This window comes from Eumetopias jubatus, unplaced genomic scaffold (genome assembly GCF_037043125.1).
Source record: "Eumetopias jubatus isolate StellerSeaLion01/CBP00866 unplaced genomic scaffold, mEumJub1_p1.0 scaffold_6, whole genome shotgun sequence".
NCBI lineage: Eukaryota > Metazoa > Chordata > Mammalia > Carnivora > Otariidae > Eumetopias > Eumetopias jubatus.
Genome location: NW_028274812.1, coordinates 8,424,462 through 8,450,389, shown reverse-complemented (window position 1 = coordinate 8,450,389; position 25,928 = coordinate 8,424,462). Strand labels below are relative to the sequence as shown.

Below are 25,928 nucleotides of genomic sequence, written 5' to 3'. Positions count from 1 at the left end.
GGTGTTCAAGGGCGGGTGTAAAGACCAAAGACTGGACTAGTGGCTTTGGAAATTGGCAGTGACAAAAATAGGGTTCACCTGGAGGTAACGCCGTAGGTAGGGGTTTTCTCTGCAAGCAACAGGATGGTCCTAAATCATCTCTGCACCAAAGGTTTCCTCAGTTTGATAGGCAACTCCTGAGGGTCTTTGTGCCAAGTTTGAGAGACGGTATTACGGATGACGTTGCCAAGTGAAGATGGGGTGTGGGGGAGGGGACAGGGCCAGCTCAGCAGGGGCGAAGTGCGAAGACGTGCAGATTTCAACACGGATGCGACGTGGCCCCGCCGCTCGCCGCGGCTGCCGTGATTGCCTACTTCTGCAGTTCCTTCCGGTGCGGCCGCCGGTCTGCACTTACCCTTCCCGCGCACTGTTTTCGCCTACCACGCCTCTTAATACCCAGCTCTACGGAAGGGCCCCTTCCAGCGACTGCAGAGATCGCCGCCGCCAGGGTCGCCGGGCTCTGGCTGCGAAGGCGGGTCTCCGGCCGCCGGGGCGGGCGGGCGGGGTGTGCACCAGGCACCTGTGGGCGGGCGGGCGGCGGCCCGCGGCCAATCGCCGTGCGAGCCCCCCAAGAAGGGCGGCGCGGCGGAAGCGCGTGGCCGCACGTGGCCGCACTGGGCGCCCTCGGCCGAGCTGCGTGGCCATGGACGTGGGCGCCGACGAGTTCGAGCAGAGTCTGCCCCTGCTGCAGGAGCTCGTCCTGGGCGCAGACTTCGTGGGTGAGGCGCGGGGGAGTCGGGCTGTGTCGCCGGTCTGCTCTGGGGGGCGCGAGCCTGCGGAGGTGGCGGGGCGGCCGAGGCGGCGGGGGCCGGACGGGGCGGAGAGGTGAGGCCCAGCGGGGCCGGGCGCCAGGCCGCGGGAGGCTCCGAGAGGGCGCCTCCGAAGGGCGGGGGGGGGTCCTCCCGGCCGGGCGCGGAGACGTTAAGCAGCACCTACGGCCTTGGCCCCACTGTGGCCCAGGTGGAGCCGAGCCCGTGGGGTGACGGGCCTGGCTTAGCCCTGCTTTGGCTTTCTCGTTTGCGTCTTCTTGACCCCACCTGGCCTCTTGAGCGCCGACGGGGAGCCGAACACATTTGCCACCCGCAGGATTGACAGCAAGAACAGTGTGGCAATGGTCTGCGTCTGGGGACTCTTGTCTTTTTTTTTTTTTCCTGGCCCGCAGGTCTGGACATAGAGTTCACAGGCCTTCGCTCTAACCTGTCCCGCCGCCAGCAGATCAGGTACAGCCAAAGCTGCCTTACAGCTGAGCTAGGGGAGGTGCGCTCACCTGTGCCCTTGTGCCTAGCATTCTGGCCATGTCCCGGTCCTTTCTCAGCAGGCCCCTTATTGGCTTTGAGGGGGCAGGGCAGTACTTGGGGGAGGGAGGCTGGGGACCTGGCCCTTATCCTCTAAATGCTGGTAGCCTTCCCTACCAGGGGTAACAAGGTAATGCTGCCCCTGGTTGAGAGGTGCCCATCCGGCACCGAGGCTGTGGCACCTTTATATCCTCTCCTTGCCTGTGGAATGAGATGCGTGTTTTTTTCACAGCCTTTTTGACTTGCCCTCCGAGTGGTATCTGAAGACCCGCCACAGTGTTCAGCAGTTCACCATCTGTCAGATTGGTGAGTGTCCTCTTCAGCCGTTCCCTCTGAGTTACTGAAGGAGATACTTGTGTTGTCTTTGTGTCTCCTGCTGGTGAAACAGCCTTGACCCCTTTCAGAGATTGGCTATGGTTTTGGATGCTTGTTTGGTTTTTGTCCGTGTTGTGCCTGTGGGCCGAACACTGTGCAACAAGCAGAAACCTCGTTTAGCAGCACTGTTCTCCTGCCTCCGTTCATCAACATGAAGGAATCTGTACCATCTTTCAAGGGAAAATGCGTATGATTTTTGTTTACAGAAAACTTATACAAACAAGATCACGTTGAAAGTATCTTGCCCTGTAGCCTTTCTCGCTAATGGAGCTTAGAAACCTTTCTATGTTGACATAAACAGCTCTCCATTTTTAACAGTCACATAGTATTCCAAATTGATTATATCGATTGACTCAGTCTCCTAATGATGCACATTTGAGTTACCTTTTGTGCGTGTTGTTCTGGCATGTACATACGTATTTGGTATACCTCCAGCAGATTTTACTGACCCCTGCTTTTTCTGTGACTGATGACCATCTGTGTGTGTGTGTTGCTGTCTGTCCTTGTCCTTTGCTATTTTATTGTGGTTTTTTTCTTGATTGTAAGACCTCTGTGAAAAGTACATGAAACAGCACATTGATACCTTTCTGTTGTCCTCCCCTACTTTGAAGCCTTCCTCACTTTGCATAGGGTCTCTTTAGCAATATGGACATTTTAAAGCCATTAAATGTATAAATCTGTGGTTTTTAGCATTTCCTCTGGTGAGTTTTAAAACTAGAAAAAAATATGCCAGTATTCTGTGTTTGAAGAACCATTCACCATCCTATTTTAATAATTTCAGTGTGAATTATAGTTGACAGTTCTCCTGTTCCAAGTCTGTGTTTTCTTTCTTTCTTTTTTTTTTTTTTAAAGATTTTATTTATTAGAGCACGAATCGGGGGAGAGGGAGACGCAGGCTTCCCGCGGAGCAGGGAGTCGGATGTGGGCTCCATCCCAGGACCCTGGGATCATGACCTGAGCCGAAGGCAGACGCTTAACCAAGTTTTCTTTAAGAGATAATCTTATTTTAAAGGGTACACAGTATCTTTAGGTGCAAAGTATTGTTCAAAATGTTTCCTTCCTGAAGCTCACTTCTGGTAGGTTTTCTTTGGTGTTCATTTCCTTCTCTTTCCCCTAGGATTGTCGGTGTTTTCCAGTATTGAAGGAGAGTCCAACAAGTATGTGTGAAGACCTTTTGCAAAACACCTGGCTCTTGCCCACTGACCCTCCCCACCTGCTCCCCTCCGGCTGCCTCGGGGTCCGAACCACGTTGGCCCTAGACATTCCATAGTCTCCTCTGCTTCTGTGCCCTTCCACCCCGCTGTCCCCTGCAGCTTCTGGCCTGTCCAAGTCTCTCCCGGCACAGTATCTTTTCTGGGGGGCCTTTCCCAGCATTTAGGTGCTCCTCTCCCCATTTCTGTGTGCCCTCAAGGTGGCAGTTAACACGATGTCATAATGAGGGTGATGTGGCTCCCAGGGACCGGCAGTCAGAAAGCCTGCTGAACAGTTGGCTCAGCATGGGGGCTAGACTCTTCCCTGCGGGCAGGATCTCTGCCTTTTTCCTTTGGCCCCAGGGCCAGTTAGTACTAGAAATAGCCAACATTCAAATACTCCTTGAATGAAAGGAGGAGCTTGCTCCAGAGTCAGCTCTGTGAGCTAGAATTTTAAAAATGGTTTTGGCTTTTCCTTTTCACATTTATTTACTTATTTATTTATTTATTTATTTTATAGGTATGTAGCCCATTCCTGTAACTTCTTTCTCTTCCCGACGACATTTGGGATCTTGGATTCAGAATTCTCTTTCCAGGCTTCTAGTGTTCAGTTTTTGAATCAGTATGGCTTCGACTACAACAAGGTATGGCAGCAGAGGAGGCAAATGGGGAGGTTTTAAAGGTTCTCTGGTCCAACTGGGCTGAGTCCCATTTCCTGTCCACGTGAACTGGACAAGGAAGGCTTTTCCCTCTGCTCCCCTGCCCAGAGGATGCCTCCACTAGTCTCCTTGTTCCCCGTCTAGTTTCTCAAAAATGGGATCCCATATATGAATGAGGAGCAGGAGAAGAAAATTAAACACAACATCCTGACTGGGAACTGGAGAGTTCGCAGGTAAAGCCCATTTCTCTGGGGACTTTGGGACTCTCTGTTTCTGCTGATCTTCCGAGTTTCCTGTGGGTTGGTGTGCCGGCTCCAGGGTACGGTGACCTCACGCCATCACCTTTAGCTGGGGTGGTTTCGGCAGCATGCGATCAGCCAAACACAGCAGCTCAAGGTGCTGGTGGTTCTGTTCCCTCACCTGAGATGAGAGCCGTCCTACTATATCGAGGATGATTTTCGTGTTGAAAGGTGAAGGAAAAAGAGGCACTGACTCTTAACTCCATAATCAAATGAAAAAGCGGGAGCTTCATGCCAGTGCTGTGGCGGGGTGGGGGGAAGGGGAGCAGGCTCTGTGGGACTCCGTGTGAGATGTTACGCTGGCCTTCAGGGTGATCTCGGGGATGTCTCGGTGGTAAATGACGTGTAACCTTGACCATGCTAGTCATGTGCCTTGCCCTGGACATACTGCCCCGTGTTCTTAAATCTGCGTGCTCCTGAAGGCGTGGTCTGCCTTTTTTTCTTTCTTTCTTTCTTTTAAAGATTTTTATTTGACAGAGAGCACAAGCAGGGGGAGCGGCAGGCAGAGAGAGAAGCAGACTCCCCGCTGAGCAGGGAGCCCGATGCGGGGCTTGATCCCAGGACCCTGGGACCATGACCCGAGCCGAAGGCAGACGCTTAACCAACTGAGCCACCCAGGCGCCTCTCTGCGTTTTTTTTTAGCCCCCAGTGCCAGTTGTCTTACTTGAAACCAGTACTTCTATGGAGCTGGGGCCAGGAGTGATGGAGTAGTGACAGCATAGTGTGGTCCCCTGGGCCCCAGGCAGGGCGTGTTGGCAGAGTCTGGAGCTGAACTAGTCATTTCAGCTCTTTGAGCTTTAGATTCTTTGCCTTTATCAGGATGAGAGGTTAAATTAGACCGATTTTTAACTCTGGAATATTATGATTGAATATTGGGTCCAGATAACTATGTAATATTGGAGGGTTTTGTAGGCTCTATGACCAATGTGGGGCTTGAACTTGCAATCCCAAGATCAAGAGTCGTGTGTTCCACTGACTGAGCCAGCCAGGTGCCCCTGGAGGTGCCTTTTTTTTTTTTTTTTTCCCTCCGCTGAAATCCTTATTCTGGGTTTTTCATATAAAAATGTAGCTTTTTTTTTTGTAAGAGAAGATCTATTTGAATTTTTAACCTTCTGTTATTTTCAAATGTTGGAGAAAAGTCTTTCCTTATCTCAAAATAACATCATGTTCTTATATTTCTAACGTAGAAGATGTGCTTACCAAAGTTCCTGTCTCTTCCTTATTTCACCAGATGGTGCTTTTTCACCCCAAAAGCTGAATTAAGCAGACAGGCCTGACAGGAGTGTTTAGTGTTGGCTAAGTTCCCATGCATCCCAGTGAAGCAGAAAGGGATGGAACATGCTCCTGTGATTGTAGGGAAGAGTACCAGCCGAGCGTCTGGCTCTCTCTTGCAGAGCAAGATTCAGAAAAATAGTCTTTTTTGGGTCTATTTTTTTGCTGAGATCACAATGTTAAAACCGGAGTCCTCTGAAACTCTTGTCACGTTAACATTGTCTTAAGGTTCTCGTGGTTTTCTCCAGCATCCCACTTTCATGTGCCCATTTTCAGTTCTCTGGATAAAGACCAGATCAAGGTGGTGATCGATGAGGTGACACGGTGGCTGGACCTGGCAGAGGAGGGCGACTGGATGACTCTCCCTGGTATCGCTGGTAGGCAGGAGGCTGCTCCCCCAGCCTGGGGGTGTTGGGGCTGGTCACTGTTGGGTGCAGGGGTTGGGGGACACGTACCTTCCCCTTTCTGTGGATCCTGGGCATACGCTCAGCGGGCGTGTTGTCACTGGGGACAGATCAAGCTCTGACCTCAACTCGGAAGCCGGAGGCCTTTTGACCTATTTTGAGTTTTAAGGTTGAAGACGTCCAGTTCCGTTCAGAGTCGTCTATCCTGAGAACCCTGTGTTATTCTTATTTACTTGTGTTCACCTCTGGATTTTTTTTTTTTTCCTTCCCCACAGCACAGTGTGGAATCACAATGAACATGCCCTCAATTAGTGGTCCTTGGGCCTGGTCTGTGGCCCCCCCGGGGTCTCAGACCCTTTCCAAGGGGTGCACAAGGTCAAAAGTATTGTCAAAATCTCACTTGGTTGTCACTTGCCGTTGTCACTGGGCATTTGCATGGATAGTACTGAGGGGGGTGCCGGTGGGTAAAAATGCACCTCGGAGCAGACCTTGCTGGCTGTCCTCCTGTACTTCGTTGCCACTTCCAGCTTAGAAACACAATCTAGTTTTTATGAACTATCTTTGTGGCAAAGAAGTAATTCTTTTATGACATCTCAACCTTTGTTCATCTTTTAATTTCAATGTGTCAAAATACATAGGCGTAAAACCTTGCTGTTGCTAACCGAAGTGCAGCGGTTGCCTGTAGGAAAGCGCTCGTGCATGTTTCTGAGCTGGGAGCTAAGTCCACGCCTTTTCTTTTAATGGAATGTCGTTTTTACATGAACAGACTGTGGTTATTTTGATTTTTTGATATTTTCAGTGCTTTTCTCAAGTGAGAAAAGTAAGCCTGTCACTTGCAGGAAAATAACTCGCAGAATTTGTGAGTGATAAAATTTGAGCTTTCCATCAAAAACTAAAATTTTGGAAAACTCGGGTCTGCCACCGGGAGCTTGACAAGCTTCCCAATACTGAGACCGTTCTGATGGCCCATGGTACATGTCTTTTGTTGATCATATGTAATGTGTGAACATCAGAAGATTCGAGTAACTCCACAAACCAATATTTTTCGCGTAACCAGTGCATGATGTTACAAAATCACGGGTAGCAGCGTAATGGTTTTATTATTTTAAAAGAGAACTTTGCACTGTTTAACATGCACTGTTCTAATGCAGTGAACGTCAAAAGCTATAACCCCCCCACAAAGGCTCGCCAGGCTTGTCTCAGAGTGGCCCTGAGATAAACTTTGAGAATGGATGTGAAGAATGCTGTGCCGTCCCTGTCGTGGGGGCTCCTGGGTTTAGGTGCACCTGAGATCTGCCTCTGCATTGTACCCATGCATCTCTCAACTTCTCCTTCTCCTGAGGGGAAAGTGAACCCCTGTCTGGGTGGTTCTGTGCGAGCCTTGCGTCTCCTTGCCACAGGTTTCCAGGCCTTTGAGGTCCAGCTGGTGCTGAGGCAGGCCCTCCCTGACATCTGGACGGTCCTGAGAGAGCAGGGGGTGAGTTCCCACCTGCGAGCAGGCGGTCCCAGCGGCTCCATTCTCGCTCATTCCACCGAATCTGGCCTCTGTGAAAGGCTTTCTCTTATCTTTTCCCCTCTCCTTTTGAGATGAATTGCTTCTTTGGCTTCGTTCCCAGGAACCCAGGATTCAGAGAACTTGTCTCTACTTTTGTCTCAGATAATAGTGAAAAAAGTGAGTAAACAACATCGCTGGTATCTTGAAAACACCTCCTGTGATCGAGCCAGCTGTTGGAAGGAGAAGATTCTTCTCTCCGCCAGGGGTTTTTCGGTCTTTTTCCAGATGCTGGTGAAAGCCCAGAAGGTAGGGGGGGGGGGAAAAATCTCTCAATCCCTAGCAGTCATTTGTATTTCTGAGCATAGAAATATGCTCTGTCTTCCAACAAAAATAAGATTCCTTGGGATAAGTGGTTCTTTCCTGTCAGTAACTGGCTTTCTAGATCTAGCCTTGCTTTCCCCAAATCATGATGGGTTAACTGGGACAGAGTGTCTGCATAAAACCCTGCGGCTCCTTTCCCCCTGTTGGGCACACAGCCGCTTCACTACTAGCTGACCTAGGACTGCTGGGGGAAGTTCTTCAGTTTAGACCCCCAGCAAGGACACCGTGCCCCACATCCCTCCTGCACTGCACTTGTCCTCTCGGCATCAGAGCCGTTGGGCCACCTCTCACGAGGGTGGGGTGAAGGGGGGGTGGACTGCCGTGTGGTAGGGTCACCGTGGGTTCTAGGGCTACCCCCTCTGCGAGAGCGTGTTCACCTCGGATGTCTGTTTTTAAACCTCGTCTCTGCCACCTGCCGATTCCTCCAAGTAGCCCTTAGTGGGCCACAATATGATGATGGACCTCCTGCATCTGCACGAGAAGTTCTTCCGGCCACTCCCAGGTACAGGCACATGTGCCATCCCCCTCTCCGTCTTCACTTGCCACCTTGCGAAGGGGTGGGAGCCAGAGTCCTCCTGTGCTATCTTCTCACCATCCGCCGGCTTCTGCAGAGTCCCAGCACCTCTGTGCCTGTTCCCATTTTCCCAGAGTGGAAGCCAGGTGCCTTTCTGGCAGAAAAACTTACATTTGAATGGATACTCTGGCCCCCATTATGGAAGTTGTCCCAGATCCTCATATAAAACCGTATAAAATCAGAAATGTGAGCAGGAGAGATGCTGCCTTCAATCTCAGCTATAATCCTAACACTTTGCTTTTTCCTCTGTGAGTTCTCACAAATTAGATCACACTACGTAGGTGATTTTATGTTTGGCTTTATTTCCACTTACCTAAAGCATTTGTGTCATTGACCTAATAAATGTCGTATCAGTGGCTGTGTGGCCTTGTCTTGTGGTTGGGCCATACTTTTCTATGACTGATGGTGCCCTGGCTGGATGTATAACAGGGTAGTGTAGCCGTTAAAAGCATGGACTTGGGAGCCATGCGTGGCTCCTCATTCCACCCCTTGTTACGTGTGTGAGGTCCAGCAAGGCACATTCTCTGCTTCCTATAAAATGGGGGGTAATAATGGTACCAATATCCTAGTATCGGGGGATTAAATGAAGTAATGTACACTATCTAGATCAAGAGGGTGAGACGGTTCGAAGATTTCCCCAAGAAATGATAAAACACCTTAGTTTGAGCATATTGAGGAAATTGGGTGAGAAGTTGGGGTAAAATATATAAGCCATGACCAGAAAAGCTTTGACAACAAAACAAAATTGCAGGGAGAACAAGAGCTGGGTAAGAAAGGAAAGTTGGTGGGGGGGACGTGACCTGGCCCCATGAGAGCAAAAGGAGGTGCGGCCCGGGGGTGAGGCAGGAGTCGTGCTGTCCTCTTACACCGTGGGAAGCCACGCAGGTGACTAAAACTGGGGAAATGGCCCGCAGCACAGCGCTGCCTGCTGAGCGATCCGGGACCAACCAACCAGAGAAAAGGACTGGAAAGTGCTTGCCTGGGGAGTGGGTCGAGGAGAGCAAGGGTCGTGTTGGTTGGTCTCGTAGCAAACCTCTTTAAACCGTGTGCAGGTAGGCCTTTGATAGATAAACCTACCAATAGCGCAATTCCTTATCGGGGTACTTCACTCACAAGTTTTAGTTGATTTTTCTTGGATCTTCTCTGGATAGTCCCTTATAAGTGGCGACTTCATATCTGCCTTTTCAATAGCACTTCTGTCTCCCTTTTTCCATTGGCTAGAACCTTGCAAACTGCATTAACCTTGACTATAGACGATACCCTGAATTTAATGGAAAGCCATTTGGCTTTCACCACCATGAACGGTGATGGCAGGTTGGTTTGAGATCTGTCAATTCTTAATGATTTAGGAGAAAGGACGTTTTTAATTCCCATTTTGTTTGCTTTGTTAGTGTTGGTGACAAGCTAGGTTGGAGAATCTTCCCACGTTTTACCAACAAACTCTCTTCTATCTGGTCTTTCTCTTCAGAAAGCTATGATCAATTTAAGCTGAATATCCACAACCTGTTCCCTGTTCTCATTGACACCAAGAACGTGACCAAGGATATCTGGAAGGTAAGGAATTGGGCTGCTTTGGGTTAAGGAGTGCTTTGTCCCAATCACACTTCACTTTGTCTCTTTTTAAAAATCTTTCCTGGAACCCTTCTCTCCTATTTTACAACCAGTATTGGCTGCCTTTGTGTTTTAACATTGGGTTATCCTATTAGCTTCTGAGTGTTTTCTTTCCGTCATTCAAGCTCCCATGTTTTGAATGAGGTATATGGAGCTTGTCTGATCTAAATAAGCACTCCGCAGAAGAGCTTGTGCTGGAGCTTGAGGTATGTGTGAGGGGTATTTGCAGCCAGCTCCCAGAGCATCAGGGTGCAGGAGTCTCTGAAGAACCTTTACTGAGGCCTAAGGTCATGGGTTTTCCACCCTGAGTGCATTACAATCACCCAGGAAGCCAAATCCTGACACCTGGGTCCCACCAGCTCTCAGTGGTTTGGAGGGATGGTGGGGGGGGCATGTATTTCAAAAGCTCGCAGTGGCTTGTGCAGTGCAGTTAGGGTGAGAAGCACACTTGGAGAAGGGAGGCACCCAACCGGCCTAAATGCATCTTCGAAGTTAAACTGAGGAACAGAGAAAGGGAAATCAGATCAGCATTTTAAAGCCTGAAGCTGGTCACTTGAAGTTAACTATCCAATAAGGGAGCCACAGACATGGCACTGGGCTGCCTGGTACATCCTTGCCCAGAGCCCGTTCATTACTGTACTATCCTGGTTTCTAGCCCTTACACACTTCTGTGATGCTGCTCGTGTTCATGTGGCACAGTCCTAGCATGAAGCAGGAAGAATGTGGGCTGATCTGAGGGGACCCATGTGGACTCCTTGTCACACAAGAGGAGATGAGCTCTACGGTGACCTGTCATGTCCCAAGGCTCTGGTTCTCAGAGCACCTGGTGTCCTATGTGTATGTCCTTGGCCATGTCCTGGTGCCTTGGAGGCATATGTTTATGGAACTACTTAAGCACATGTCTTTGAAGGAAGGGTGTAGGAGCTGTTGCAGTTTTTCTAGCTTCGGTTTTTGGGAGCCTTTTAGGAAACCCAAGATTACTAGGTGCCTGGACATCTTGATCAAGGAATAAGGACACTTATGTCTGAATAGAAAGAGGGGTTTATAGAAACTATTTTCCATGTTCTTTTAATGGCCATTTGGCAATACTCAGAGCAGATAACAGAAGCACAAGTTTTATTCTCCCTGATTTGTTTTCCATAATTTTAGGAACTGAATTTCCCAAGGGTTTCAAATCTTTCAGAAGTTTATGAAGTCCTAAACAGGTAAGGAAGCCTTTTTTTTTTTTTTTTAGCTGCTCCTAGAGCAAAGGTTCTCAGTGGGGGGGATTTTATTCCCCAGGACACATCTGGCAATGTTGAGACATTTTGGGTTGTTACAACTGGGGGCTGTATCTGGTGAGTAGAGGCCAGGATGCACAGGAATAGCCCCCAACAGCCAAGAATTCCCCAACCCACAGTGTTTCTAGTGCTGAGGTGGGTACACACTATCTAGAGGGCAGGAACCCGTGAAATACGTACAGCTGTTGAATTATGTGGTGGTTTCTGGTGGCCAGGGTTTAATTTCTCTTGATCTGTGTCTGATTACTGGCGGGGTAAGCTCCAGCAGATTGGGCCGTTTTCCATCTGGACCCTGGTGTTTGTCATGGGCCTGCTGTGGGGCCGGAGGGTGCGCCCCAAACATTTGAGTGAAAGAATGATCCCAATACTAGGGACAACCCTGACCTTTCTCTAGAAGCAGCTCCCACCTCCCCTCAGAGCTCTGACTGACTGAGGCCTGGGTCGTGCTGGTGGGGACACGATGCCTGGGAAGTGCCAGGGTCCGGGGAGCTCGGTTCCTTCCTCCCCAACTGGGAGGACCAGGAAACCCCAAGCAGCAGGGGGGGGGGGCATCATGGCAGCTGAAGGCGGCACCTTTCTGAAAGGAGAACTGGTCTGTTCCTCTCTTGGGGACAGTCCTCTGACCCCCCCAGCAGTGCGGTGCGTGGTAGTCTCTGTTGGGGACAGTCCTCCGACCCCCCCAGCAGTGCGGTGCGTGGTAGTCTCTCTTGGGGACAGTCCTCCGACCCCCCCAGCAGTGCGGTGCGTGGTAGTCTCTGTTGGGGACAGTCCTCTGACCCTCCCAGCAGTGCGGTGCGTGGTAGTCTCTCTTGGGGACAGTCCTCCGACCCCCCAGCAGTGCGGTGCGTGGTAGTCTCCTCTGTTGGGGACAGTCCTCCGACCCCCCCAGCAGTGCGGTGCGTGGTAGTCTCCTCTGTTAGGGACAGTCCTCTGACCCCCCAGCAGTGCGGTGCGTGGTAGTCTCCTCATCCTTTGTGGTCTTCCTCCAACGCCCCCCTCACCCCGGTCCCCATTTCCAGGAAGAAAATCCGAGGCCAAATGCAGGCAGTCTCCACGCCCTGCCCTGCCCTGCAGACATTTGCGGTGTTGTCTTTGTCAGGGTCTCACCCAGCAGCCGGGACACTAGTGCCTCCTGTGTGGGGGGCCCAGGCGGGAAGGGCTGCCCTGCGCCCGCCTGTCCAGCCTCCAGCCCTGTGGCCCTGCCTCCACTGGCTCGGTGGTTTCCCTGGCGGGGCCTCCAGCCTGGCCCTCTCCCCTCCCCTCCCCTGCCATCAGCCTCGTTCTCCTGGCTCAGAAACCGCAGAGCTCCCCTCCTGACTCTGTGTACTCGCTACCACAGCCTTCGTTCTTCTCTTTGCGACGTGCCTCTTCAGGGGCCTCTACGCGGCCGTGACCCATGCAGGTCAGGTTCTCTTCCTTCACGGAGCTCGCTGTCATGAGCTTGCCCGGGGCAGGCTCCTCCGTTGTCCCAGCCGAGGGCCGATGCACAGGAGGCCTGAGGAACAGGCGTGGTGACTGCTCTCTGGAGCCTGGCACCCTCAGCCTCTCCCCACCCGTGCTTCGGTGGTACCCTTCCCTGGATTTCTGGTGGGTTTTATGGTTTTTCAGTCCATTCCTTGTGGGCTCTTGTTCTTCTACCTATGCCATAAGTCCCTTCAGGGTCGTTCCTCGACCCCCTTCTTGCTCGTTATTGTGTCCCTGGTGACCAGATGCACTCCCTTAGCTTTAGCTACTGCCGCCCGTGACCATTTAGACCTCCAGGACAGCCCTTCACTCGCCGCCTGGCTGCCGGGCTTTCCTGCCCCATGCGGCCACGGGCACCTTTAACTTGGCATTGTTCTCCGTCCCTCAAACCCACCTCTGTGCCTGCAACTCTTGCAAAGTCCTCATGGCCATGGGGGCCGTGCGCGAATGTGAGGGTTTTGTTGGAAACACACAGGCTCTGAATCGAGACTGCTTGGGTTGAAAGGCCAGCTTTGCCACCCACTGGCTTGTGAGCAACGACAATCTCTCTGAGCCTCCGTTGTACCACCTGTGACCTGAGGACATGACTGCGGGGAGCTCGCAGGTGGCCGTGCACATGAGCGTGCTCGCACACGGGCCAGGACTTGAACCGGTGCCTGCGCTCGGCCCGTGTCTGCGTGGCGCCTGCTGCTGGCCTTGTGGCCGGCAGCCTGAAGCCGAACGGGCACGTGCACTGGACAGGTGGGGAAAGGAGGTGCTCGGTGCACGCCCGGGTTCTGAGAGGTTTTGTCGGAAAACAAAGGGAGGTTTTCCTCGCTGAGGGCCATCTCCTGTGCCGAGGCCAGGGCTGGGCCAGCCACGTCTTCTAGTCTGTGGACTCCTCTGTCTGATGCCCTGAGCGCGTCCGGAGTCTCGCAGGTCTGCCTTGCCCCGGCCCCTTTCATTCCAGGGACGGTAGGGGCACCACGGGTATCCCCTGGCCTAGTCCCGGCTCCTTGCGTACTGCCGCTGGAGTGATCTTTCAAAACATGAACCTGACTGAGCCAGGTTTCTGGTCCGTCTTCCCCATGTTCCTGAAGGCTCCCCACCACAGATCATCCAAGCTCTCTTCCCGGCCCTTGCCCTTCCCGGGGGGCCTCGGCCACACCTCTCACCTCGGCAGCGCCGTCAGGCCTCACTCCTTTTCCCTCGGTACCTCTGCGTGCTCTCCATGCTCGAAATGCCGGACACTTCCCCATGGCTTCAGCTGAGCGAGTTCCTGTGGCTCGGGACTCCTGGGGTACTGCCTGCTTCAAGAAGACTTCCCTCCCTACTGCCCGCAGCCTCCCTGTCCTTGAGTGCTCCGCGCATGCCTGGGGTGCTGCAGCAGCGGGGCCAGCCCTGCGCCTGCCCTTTGGACCACGGGGTAGCTCTGCAGGCAGAGCCGGTGTCGCGTGTGTCCTGGTGCCTCGGGGCTGGCTCAGTGTGTGGCAGGTGCTCAGAGCAACCCGGCTGCAGCCTCCGGCCCTGGTGCTGCCTACCAAGATCCTACCGCCTGTTCCTGTTTGTCTTTTTTTAAAAGGGCACCCCGGTCCTGAGGACCTTTTTACTCATAGTAATGTGGGGAGGAGAGACCAAGAAGGGCTTTACCTGCGGTGATTCTTTATCCTGTTTTTCGTCTCTACTAGTGACTTGAATCCTACCAAAAATTCTGGGCCAGTGGTCATTCACGCAAGCAAGTGTGAAAAATATGGTACGTTCCTGTGAGCATAAGCTGCTCCATGGGCGGCAGAGTACTGAGGTACCAGAGTGGAGGCCTGGCCTCCCCATGGGCAGGTGTGTGTGAGGGCCACGTGGGATGCTCCATCGTTTTCCTGTCTGTGCTCCAGGTACCCCCCCTTACAGAGGAGCCACCCCAGGAGGCATCGCAGCTCCTGGGGGTCACCTGCTCCCCTTGGACATGTGGCTGGCCTGCCGGGAGGCTCTCCGCCTCGGCTTCTTGCTGCTGTGGGGGGACCGGGGTGAAGACAGGTGTGGGTGGGGAGAAGGGCACACACATCTCTGGAGGAACGATGGTTGTCAGTGGTGTGTGCGTGGCCAGCGCGGGTGTGCAGCTGGGTGGGGGGAGACCCCTTGTCCAGGCCACGTACTGATGGCTGCTCCATGCTCTCTCCTGGTTCTGGAACGCTGCTTCAGTTGAGACCAAGTACCCTCACGAGGCCGCGTATGATGCCTTCCTCTGTGGATCAGGTGAGAGTTGCTCTCCTCTGAAAGGGGGACTCCTGCTTTATTTGTGATAATCCCCCACCATCCCGAGGCTCTCCATTTATTTCCAGGTGGGTTGCACATAATGGAAATAAAGCAGGAGTTTGCGTGTTTTGATGGGGTGATCTGGTTGAGCCTGGACGCGTGTTACATCTCTAGCTTTACCCCCCAGTTCTTCTGAAAGTGGCACACTTGCTCCTGTGGAGAGTACACGGGTGAGTGTTCCTTCCTTCCGTCCTGTTCCTGGAACTGTGGTCCGATTCCCTGAGCCCTCGCTGTAAGTGAAGACCTCTGGGCTCCTGTGGTTCTCCCAAACACGGGACGATGCGGGATGGCCTTTCCTACTGTCCCGGCCCCCTCTGAGCTGGGCCGGGGCCCTTGTCTCAGCACTGGGCAGATCCACGTGCCAGGAGGCCAAGGCAGTAAGGTCAGGTGCAGGGCCTCACACCTGCCTCGGTGCTTCCCGGTGTGTGGTATGCTGGCTTTGTCTGTTATCCGCCTGTTTCTTTTCTTTTTTTTTTTTTTTTAAAGATTTTATTTATTTGAGAGGGAGAGAATGAGAGATAGAGAGCACGAGAGGGAAGAGGGTCAGAGGGAGAAGCAGACTCCCCGCCGAGCAGGGAGCCCGATGCAGGACTCGATCCCGGGACTCCAGGATCATGACCTGAGCCGAAGGCAGTCGCTTAACCAACTGAGCCACCCAGGCGCCCAATCCGCCTGTTTCTTGTAACCACGGAAATCAGTGAGGTGGGAGGGCACATCCTTGGGGGTCCACACAGGCTGCAGAGAAGGGTAGTGACTCGGAATAAGGCATATAGGGGAGAGATTCTTAAAACTCCAAACTGGAATCTTAAATGCATTTCCCCTTGGTAACGGCACCAGGCCCCTAGGCACCAAGGCCACACTTAGAATATGCGTTCTAGGCCACTATCCTTGGTGTATGCATTTGTTAAATAGGATTTAGGCCCGGTGAAAGAGCGAATCAAAATTGTAACAGGGTCTTTGAGGCTGTCTTGGAAACCTTTTCAGACTAGTCCAAAATTTTTATTAATTTTACTAATCTGTTAAATTTGGTACTACCTATATCTTTTCGTTTTAGTAATGGCTACGTACTCTATAACCTATCGACGTGAGGCTTGTAACTTAAATAAGAAGTCTGCCCTCTCTCTTTCCTGTGCTTTGACAGCATCTGAGTGCCGACTGGGAGGTACACGTGTGCCTGACGGGGGAGCCCTTCATGCTCTGCACCTGGGTGCCTCCCATCCTTGTGTTCTGATCCTCCTGACCGCAAAACCCTCCTAGGTGTAGAGAAGTTCCACGGCGGCCCGGGCCTGCCTGGCTCCGAGGCCCCTGCTTTTCCCCAGACCTGGGCTCCGGTGTATGGTCGTGTCTGCATGGAGGCAGGCACACGAGAACGAGGGCTGAGGGACGGCCGTTTGGGATCGAGGGCGATATCCTATCAAGTGGACCTTTGGACCGTGGCTTCTCACTGATTCTCTGAGCCCATTGCCGATGCTTGTCAAGGAGTCTTTATCCAAGTGTCACCGACAGATGGTGACCCCTGAAAGCTCAGCTGTGGCTGGAGCCCCAGAGGGCGCTCTGTGGGATTGGTCGGTTGGGGGAGGCCCGCCTGTTTGGAAGGAGGAAGGGGAGAGTGGTCTGAGGCGGCACCCTCCCCTGTTCCGTCCCCAGACCCTTCGCTGTGGCTGAGGACCTGTGCGTGACCGCTGGTGTGCCTGAATGCTTTGGGGTTTTCTCTGTCCCTGCAGTGCCGGCCCCCTGCCTGAGCCCTCCTTCTCTCTGTACCTTGACGTGCTCGCTCCCTATGTGAACCAGGTGAATCTTATCCGAGCCGGGGTCCCTAAGATTGTGAGTACCCTTTTTTTTTTTTTTTGCTCCTTTCCCCTGTTCAGAGGCATGTGCTGGGAAGCAGCCTGGTTTTCTGGGGGATCTCTCAGAGGTGGTCTGAAAGCAACCAAAACCAGAGCGAAGAGGGTGCTCCCGCCCCTGCTAGGCTTGTTCTGTTCTTGTCTTCCTGCCCAAACCGCCGTGGATGCGCGCATTTCTTCCGTCCCCTCCCAGCCCAGGCAGAGCCTCTGCTAGCCTCTCGGGATTTTCAAACCAGGTCAGTTGTCCGTAGGAAGTGCACAAAACCTCCTCTGTTCTTCTCCCTGCCTTCTAGAATTTCTCGGGTCCAGATGGCCCCAGTATCCGACCTCCCATCCTCCTCCTCCGTGTCCGGAGGTGGCCTGGGGTCAGCGAGCAGCAAGTCTATCGTGAGTTTCAGAATCTCTGCAAGTTCGATGTGCGGCGACTCTCGCGGAGCCAGTTCCTGCTCTTGACCAATAAGTTTAAGGAGTAGGTGCCTCGGCTCTCGGCCCATCCCTGTGCCCCTCAGCCACCCCGTCTCTTTGTGGCCGCTTGGAGCCTGCTTGGAGCAGCAGGTCTGATACTTGCATGCCTGACCTGAGAATGTCTCTTGGCAGTGCCCGGAGCATCCTGAAGGAGTACAGGGGCCACCCCACCCTGCAGGTGTCCCTGTACCGGTACTGGAGGCACTCCCCGAACATCAACTGCCTGTTACAGTAAGTGTGCCCGGGGCCACGGCTGCGGAGTTTGCTCACTGGGGAGTGTGTGTGTTTAAAGATTTATTTATTTGAGAGTGCACACGAGCGGAGGGAGGGGCAGCGGGGGAGAGCATCTGAAGCAGACTCCCCGCTGAGCACCGAGCACGCACGACGCAGGGCTCAATCTCACAACCCTGAGGTCACGGCCTCAGCTGAAACGAAGAGTCGGACGCTCAGCCGCCTGAGCCAGCCAGGCAACCCACTAGTGTGTGTTGTAAAGAAGTCATTCACAAGTACGGCGACCTGAATGTCCTTCAGTAACACTGGACGAGCATTTATTATTGAACGTCTGCTGTACTGGGTAGTGTCATAGGTTCTAGGCCTCATCAGCAAATAAAATCCCTGCTGTCCTACAACTCACACTGCAGTGGGAGGTAACAGTGAACAAGTGAATTTCAGGATCGATCAGGTGACAAGCATATACTAAAAATAAGAGCAGGTCAGGAGGTAGGAGTGGAGGGCCCAGAAGGAGGGGTTACTGGGTTAAGGGAAGAGATGGGGACCCCATTAAAGTCTCCAAGGAGGTAAGGGACAAGCCAGGGAGAGCACTGGGGAGGACTGGCCAGGCAGTGGGGTGGAGGCCCTTGAGTGGGGAGGCGTCCGGGATGCCGAGGGGCCATGAGAAGACCACGAGGAGAGGCTGGGGAGGAACGTGGGCCTGGTGGAGTGGAGGGCTGTGGGTAAGGGCTGTGGGAGAAGCTGCGGGTAGCTGGAGATTTTCAGCAGAGGTGCTATGCTTGACCCTCTGTGGGGCAGACTGCAGAGCATGCAGAGCGCCGGGGAGGTAGGCGGGCAGACCGTCTGGTCGGGGCTTGGGCTGCGTGCTGGCAGAGTGGGGCGCTAAAGGGGCATCAGGGACCAACTGGAGCAGGGTCGAGTTTGAATCGGGGTTTTTGGCCTGCGTAACTGAAAGATGGAATTGCTCTGAGGATTTTGGCTTGCTGGTTAGGAGCCATATCTATAGAAAACCGCATGCTTGAAGAAAAATGGCCCTTAGGCAGTCTTTTCTCCATCTGTCGACCTCTGATGTAAATCAGTAGGAAAATGACTTGGCCGCATGTGTCCGAAAGCCCAAGTTCACATTGGGAGAATGATGGGAAGACAGGAGGAACATTTGAGTGAGCAGGGTGGGGGCCTGCGTGTCTGGCTTTGGACCTGCTCGTTCTCACACAGCCCGCCGCCGTCCAGGACCGCTGACCTCTCTGTCTTGCAGGGTCTGTGGCGTGGTCATCACCTGGGCCCTCCTGGCGCTTCTCCTTGGAAGACCTGGCCCCTGAGTGCAGCCGGCAGCCTCTGTCCTATCTCTGCACCTCCCTGGGACAGCCATCCGTTTGGGTTTTTTGTGGGTTTTGTTTGTGTAAATCATATTTTACTTGCAGACCAATCTCTGCGGTCCTTATGAGGAACTTTGTTTTGAAGGTGAAATTCTGTAATGATTATCAACGATAAAGAAATCCTTAGATGTGGTACTTTTGTGGCCAGAGCTTTTCTTTCTTTAAATGGGGAGAAGTCTTCGCCTCTGGGAATTTAGGCTAGACCCCCAGAGGGTCTCCTGCCCAGACAGCTAGCACTGGAGCTGGACAGTAGGTGAACCAAAGGCTCCGTTATTTCTGGGAGAGAAATTCTTGGCCGCTAGGCCATTCCCCAGACCTAAATCCCTACCAGCCTGAGTTTAGTAAAGGGGGAAAAAATGAAGCTAAGTGTCCATGTGCATTTGTGATGTTTTTGGTAATGTTTTGTGGTTTATAATATTTAACATTCGCTTCAGAAGCAAAGATTACCTATATGCCACAGCTGTGTACCTTTTGAGGCCAGGTACAATCTGGTTACTCTGTTTCCCTGCAGTGGGCCACGCTGCTCCACGCCTCACCCAGCTGTGTGTGTGTGTGTGTGTGTGTGTGTGTGTGTGTGTGTGTGTGTGTGTGTGTAAAATAGCTATTCTCTATCGGGAGCTGAACTTGGCTGGGCTGTTTTCTCAACGGTGAACTTCACTTACCGATTTAGCAAAGCCTCCTTAAATTCAGGGTGAGGGGCGGGGTGCGGAGGAGTGTTTTCTCCATAAAGCGGAAGCACTAGTGGTGGCAGACGCCATTCCAGAAGTCCCAGGCCCGTCCTGAGGGACGTGAGTGACCAGTGGGGCAGCTCATGGTTGGACCAGTGAAGGCATGCTCTCCAGGGGCCGGCGGAAGGAAGTTTTACCCGTTTGTCCAAAAGGCATCCTAGTGAGGTCCCCCCACCCCCCATTGAATGTAACTTTGTATACGCTGAGGAGCACTCCCTTTTCTCTTGGGGGCTTTTGGGGCTCAGTCTCGTTAGATGAGCTCTGCATTCGGTAAGCAAACTTGAAAAGTGAACACCCCCTTGGCAGAGAGAACCGAGTCACCATTTTGACTTTTCCGGGGTTGGAGCAGCTGGTTTGTGTGGTTCTGGAGAAGGGACTGTCTCATCTGTTGGCCCGTCTTCACGGCGCTGCTGCTCACCGCAGTCCTGCCAGGTAAGTGTGTGTAACCCCACCTTACGACGACAAAGCAGAGGCTGAAGCAGGCTTTGCTGGAGGCCAGGCTTGCAGGCAGTGACCCACAGCCTCTGCTGGGGACCCCACACTGTCGCTGTGGTCTCTGGAATGCTACGGTGCTTCCATAGTGTCAGCCAAGGGTCCACACAAGGCAGCTCCCACACACAGGTTTCCCTCACCCCAACCCCTGTTGTCTGAACTCTTGCTATCATTTGCCTTGACCCCTTTTCCTAAAGAGAAGTACCAGGTCCTAACATTGGGAAAGAGAGATTATAGGGAGAGACGTGGGCTCAGCCCACTTTGTTATTTACACTCGACCCCGGTCCAGCCTGCTCCGCACGCCAGGTTACAGGATAACGCCCACCGTACCGCCACCCCGACCCTCTAGCCCAGTCTGTCCTCGCTTCCCCGGAAGCGTGGCCCAAGGCCCTGGTGTAGACTTGGGCCCCAGTCCTTCCAGGGTGTGCGCCCTGACTGCCGGGAGCCTGGCCCCACCCGAGAGTGGAGCCACGAAAATGAGGTGCGCTCGGCACAGTGAGAGCCCAGGGAAGGCGGTTCCAGAGTGAGCTCTGGCTGTTCTGTCAAGGGCACTGACGCTTCTGCTCATGAACTTGTAAGGATGATTCCTTTAGCCTCCCGTGGACCTGCCCGGCCTCCTGCCCCATCGTCAGCCTTGTGGAGAAGCACGGGCCATCACTGCCCGTGTGATCCTGGAGAGACCCATGCTCGTGTGAAATGTGCTGCTGCAGACTCTTTAGAAGCCAGAGTTTATACATTTTTAAAAATAAAATATATATTGCAGAAAACGGAAAAGTCAGGCGCTCATTCTCTCTCTCCCTTAATACCATTTTGGACTTGCTCTTTAAAACATGCTTGTTTGAACCCTGTACGGATCTCAGAGCGCATAGTCTTTCATCCACAAACCTTCGCTCAGCACCTGCCCTGCGGCCAGGAAAGCACAGGCAGACACGGCGAAGGTGAAAGGGGACGTGAGGTCATTCAGAGCTGGCAGTGGAGAAACTGAAAGACGGGGGTAGATTGCAACCTTAGAGTGTTCAGGAGGCTTGCAGAGGTGCTGTGTGAGCAGGGGCTTTGCTGCAAAGGCCCTGGGGCCGAGGAGTGCCTGCCCAGGGGGGTGAGGTAGGAGCCAAGGGCAGGGAAGCAGCCGAGGGTGAATCAGGCTAGGCCCTGGTGATGCTTTTATCTGAGGACTGAAGCCCAGGGAGGGCACGGCTGGCTTAGGTTTTATTTTTTTTATTTTTTAAATTTCAATTCCAGTTTCGGTTGTAAAGGATGGCTCAGGCTGTGTGGGGCAGAGGGCGAGGGGTTAGGAGGCTATTGGTGTGGCCTGGGGATGGGGCAGGGGAAGCGGCAGTGGTGGGAGGTGGTGGGCTCTGCATCCAGGTGCCTTTTGCTGGCTAGAGCCCCTGGGCTTCCCGACAAATGAATGTGGGCTCGAAGAGCGAGCGGAGTCGGGGATGTGTGGTCTTGGGCCCGAGCAGCTAGAAGCTTGGCGTCGCCATGTGAGTATGCTGAAATTGTGTTATTTCAGTGCCCGCGAGAAGGGGACGTTTGTATTTTCGTTGTCGAGATAGTGTTTGTCTTTTATTGGTGGTTAGCGATTCAGGTGAGGCAGCAGGTGAGTCTCGTCCCAGGGTCAGGCGGAGGGCTGGGGCACTTGGCTCTGCCATGCGGCTGGGCCCCGTGCCTGCCGCCCCCTTGCCTGGTCTCCTGGCACGTGGTTCCCTTTTTACAGGATGTTACGTGGTTAGTGTATTGCCCAAGGAATGCTTCGGTTTTGAGTAAGCCTTCATTGGGGAGTAAGCCGGGAAAGGAAAGTTCCTCCAGGAGGGGCCGCGGACTGCTGACTGGGTGCTGCTGGATCACTCAGATGCCGACGCCCCGAGGGGCCTCATGGGCTCAGGGACCAGAAGGAGCAGCCACCACCCCGGCTCTGGGCGCATCCCGTGTCAGCTCGCCCCCGTGGGCACAGCTGGGGTCCCATCGTGCCACCCCATGTGGGCCTGGCCGCCAGCAGGGGGCGGGGCCTAGAGTTCGGGCAGCACTCCCCAGGCCATGCACTCTGACGAGGCGCTGCATCCCCTGGAGGAAGGGGACCGTGTCTGGCTCCACAGAGCGGCTGTCTGGAGTCAGGGAGGCCCTGAGGAGGCCTTGCCTGCAGCTCAGCTCAGAGAGTGTTCCTTCGCCGGCTCTGTGAGGATCCCCTGGCCAACCCAGGGAATGTCACCGGGCAAGGAAGTGTTCCAGTGTTCCTGCGTTCCTTCACCAAATGCCATCATAGCATCACCCTGCAGTCGCACCTGAAGTTATTTCTAACAGAATCCTAAACACCCGGCTGTTACGTTGCAGGCCAAATGGGGTCCTTTCTGTACGTCTTAAAAACTGCCCACACTGGGGCCTATTTACTTACCTGGGGGTCTAAACTGTGCTAAAACCCAAGACCTACGTTGGCGTTTGGAAAGGAAATAGGAGAACCTCATTTGTATTTATTTTCCTTACCCTTCAAAGTTTCATTTTCTCATGTGCATATCAGTACATTAAGTCAGCACGCAACTTATCAATAAATACGCACATCTGGGTTAATGCTCAGCCTGTTAGTGATAAGAGTGAACGATTGACATCATTTGGAGACTGACCATTTCCCTTTCAATGTCAGCGTTGACTTTGACAGGGATAAAAACAGCCTAAAACCAGCCTTGGGAGGCTGGCCCGAAGCGAGCCGTGCCCGGACCTACAAGGCAGGATGCTTGAGGATGCGGACCGCTGATGCTCCGGTATGTTTTGGGTGGAGAATAAGTGGTCTTACCGTGTGGCAGGTGGAAGCACACACACTCGGTGGCGGAGTCCTCCTCTCTTCCAGCTGTACGGGGGCTCGAGACCTGCTGCAGCGTGACGCTCGGTGGGCACAATTACCGTGTCTGATCGGGGCAGTCAGGTGGGAGGGAGCCAGAACCTACCAGTGGGCAGATTTCGAATAGCATGAGATTCCATTCAAAGTGCTGATTACTGAAGATTTCGGTCACCTCTACTGTCTGAGGAGCTACTGTAAGAGGGCCCAGGGACCTGCCAAGTTCAGTTCCGTGGAATTGGAGCTGCAAGCTCTCAGCTGTCGTTGACCCCACACCTCCACCGTATCACCCACCAAATCCAAACCACGGCACCTTCCCCCGAAAGCCGCCTGATTGTGGTCTGGCGGCCAGTCTGAGAGCCTCCACGAAGCCTTCCCGGGGTGTCTCAAGGGTGGTTGCTACAGGCACATGCAGGTGGGGCGTGCAGCTCCTTTACATCCCTGCGACAAGCTCGCATTCAGCAAGTGCAAAAAGGGAACTTGAGACAGGAGCAGGAAAAGTCTGACACATTCGGGGCTGTTTCCCTTTTGTCTCCCCTTCCTCGCCCCTCAATCCTGAGACGCGTGCTGGGAGGTGGATGCAAATACCACGCTGGCCTGTGGCCCTGCCCATCATCAGGAGCCCCAGCTAGCTTCTGCAGAGCTGCGCCCTCTCTGTGGGCACCCGTCTGTAGGATGGCTGGGCACGATGCTGCTTGGAGTTTCCTGTGTGCTCTGAGCAGCCCACCTGTGCTGGCGCTCCAGGGGGGCCTTCCCTGGATCCTCTGACTTCCCCACCTCCAGTCCTGGTTCCTCCCTTATTCCCGTTAAGCTTTTAGCAGCTTGGTTTTTCGGGCTGAACCCTAACCGAACAGACATGCTTCATTCCGCCGTGCCATCACCTTCACAACTCACGCCTGTATTTTCCCATCACAGACAAGCGAGAGCCCTTTCCAGTCCTTGAGGCTCTGGCACAGCTGCAGGGAACAATTTCTAAGTGACTTGCTTCCCTCCTTCCAGATCCAAGGCCACTTGGCTTTCTTCCTCGCCTCACTGGTCTCCGTTCAAGGTCACGTCTACGGGGAGGCCGCTGCCATGCCACCACCACGTCTAATATATAACTCCTCCACACTCTTGTGCCTCTACTCTGCTTTGCACTAAGTAGCACCTTGCATGCACTTCATTGTTTATTGCTTGTGTGGCCTCCGTGAGGGCGAGGTTGTTGTCTTGCTTGCCATTGTGTCCCCAGTGCCGACACGTAGGGGCTCAGTGAGCATTTGTTTAATGATGAATCAAACACCAGACCAGGAGCATCTGACGGGCAAGAGGGCTTTTGGCTGCTGGGACAGAGACAAAGGGTCACAGACTGAAATGAGAAATAACTTCTCATATTATCAGAAGCTAGAAGTGCAAGTAGTAGATAATTGGCTCTATAACCTGAACACTGTCAGGAAGGAGGACTTTTTAAAATCGCTTAAACAAGGGGCTCCTGGGTGGCTCGGTCAATTAAGTGTCTGCCTTCAGCTCAGGTCATGATCCCGGGGTCCTGGAATCGAGCCCTGCATTGGGCTCCCTGCTCTGCGGGGAATCTGCTTCTCCCTCTGCCTCCCCCCCCCCCCCACTTATGCATGTATGCACGATCTCTCTCTCTCTCAAATAAAACATTTAAAAAAATCACTTAAAACCAGAATGTGGTTTTTTTAAACCAAAATGATTTTAAATAAAAATGCCAGATAATTTGTCCAAATTTAATTGGTCTGTATTCAGCAAGTATAGTCAGCAAGGGAACGGGTGTCTACCTAGAGGTTCATTCTGCAACCTATTCATAGTAGTGGATGGTTCTCATGATGCATTAAGATTTCTCTGGCATAGTGGTGGGTACTTGTTTACTTTGCTCTGAGAGTCTTCACAACCTCCTGAGATGGGCTCTCTGCTGCACAGCTTTGTGGTCTTGATCGTTTTTTGTTCACATGCTGGGGAAGATCTAGAACAGTTGGCTAAGTAAAACTCTATCTCAGCCTGCAAGGGCCCCCTACATGGATGGAATAGTCATCTTTCTAAGTAGGAATCTTGGTTAGGGTCCTTAAATTAGCAGAAAAGGTCCTTAATCCTGTCATCTGGCCTGTCGGTTTTGAAGTCTGTGTGTCCGTCCTTAACCAGCACAGGTCTGCTCTGCCTGTCCCACCTTTCAGGCAGTATGCACTTGGGCTGCTCCCTGCTCAGTTTTGATCAAGCACCCGTCTGGAACAAAGTTGCAAACATAATTTGAAGGACTACCTGTGCATTTCATTTCTTAGATATTCTGTGAGCTCCACGGATCCAGCTGGATTACCAGAAAGCCTCTGACTTGATGCCTCCCCCCTGCTCCCCACCCCCCCACAGAATTATGCTCTCTGCTTAACTTTACAAGAGACGTAAGATCTATGGATACAATAGAATATTACTTGGCAATAAAAGCGCTGATCCGTGCTACAACATGGATTGAAAACCTTATGCTAAGTGAAAGAAGCCAGTCACAAAAGACCATATGTTGTATTTATATGAAATGTTCGGAGTAGGCAAATCCATAGGTACCTTGGAAAAGTAGGTTTGTGTTGCCAGGGAATGGGGAGTGTAAGCTAAGGAATATGGGCTTGCTTTTGGGGGTGATAAAGGTGTTCTAAAATTAGATGGTGGGGATGGTTACACAATCCTGTGAATATACTAAAACCCACTGAATTGTACACTTTATTTTTTTAAAGATTTATTTATTTTAGAGAGAAAGAGAGGGAGAGGGAGAGAGCACGTGGGGGTGAGAGGGGCAGAGAGATTGAGAAAGCCAAGCAGGCTCCGTGCTGAGCACAGAGCCCGACACAGGCCTCGATCCTACAACCCCAAGATCAGACCTGAGCTGAAACCAAGAATTGGATGCCCAACTGACGGTGCCACCCAGGCGCTCCTGAATTGTACACTTTAAATGGGTGAATGTGATGGTATGTGAATTGTATCCCAGCAAAAATGTGTGGAACCACAGAGGCATAAAAAACACCACCTGATGACTGATCTCAAAGTCTTTGCTCACTGTATCACTGGGAACATCCACGGTAGAAATTCTGTTCAGACCAGGGTGTGTGTGCAGCCGCCCTTCCCGCACTGTGCCCCGCAGGCAGGAACTAGTCAGCTGACAGAGAACACAAGTCATGGACGCTACTGGGTTTTTCTCTTTGCTCTGATGCCCGGGAGCTTGGCGCCCAGTGGCTGGTGTCCGGATGACTCTGTGGTCTGTGTGTTTGTAGCACTTTCCCCTTGGCTTTTCTTTCCCATTCTGCCTGTGCCCTTCTGATTTCGGCTTTTATCCAGGTCCACATTTTTACTTA

The 25,928-nt window shown here is 52.8% G+C and overlaps 1 protein-coding gene across 1 annotated transcript; it reads left to right on the top strand.

The window, feature by feature from the left end:
• Positions 1–307: 307 nt before the first annotated feature.
• Positions 308–18,678, top strand: PNLDC1 (PARN like ribonuclease domain containing exonuclease 1). The gene is made up of 19 exons (XM_088024222.1): positions 308–758; positions 1,202–1,259; positions 1,567–1,640; positions 2,827–2,866; positions 3,420–3,543; positions 3,703–3,791; positions 5,406–5,506; positions 6,934–7,010; positions 7,191–7,334; positions 7,842–7,911; positions 9,452–9,537; positions 10,744–10,799; positions 14,006–14,070; positions 14,514–14,567; positions 14,755–14,797; positions 16,352–16,451; positions 16,765–16,940; positions 17,069–17,167; positions 18,423–18,678. Exons 1-19 carry the CDS (start codon positions 308–310, stop codon positions 18,484–18,486), a joined length of 1,971 nt encoding a protein of 656 aa, XP_087880348.1. The 3' UTR covers positions 18,487–18,678.
• The last annotated feature ends 7,250 nt before the right edge of the window (positions 18,679–25,928 follow it).

Excerpts from the sequence above, each read along its gene's own strand:
- PNLDC1 (XM_088024222.1), top strand. The coding sequence starts at position 308 with ATGCGACGTGGCCCCGCCGCTCGCCGCGGCTGCCGTGATTGCCTACTT. Across the intron at positions 1,260-1,566 it reads TCCCGCCGCCAGCAGATCAG|CCTTTTTGACTTGCCCTCCG; the intron begins GTACAGCCAAAG and ends TTTTTTTCACAG. Across the intron at positions 3,792-5,405 it reads GGGAACTGGAGAGTTCGCAG|TTCTCTGGATAAAGACCAGA; the intron begins GTAAAGCCCATT and ends GCCCATTTTCAG.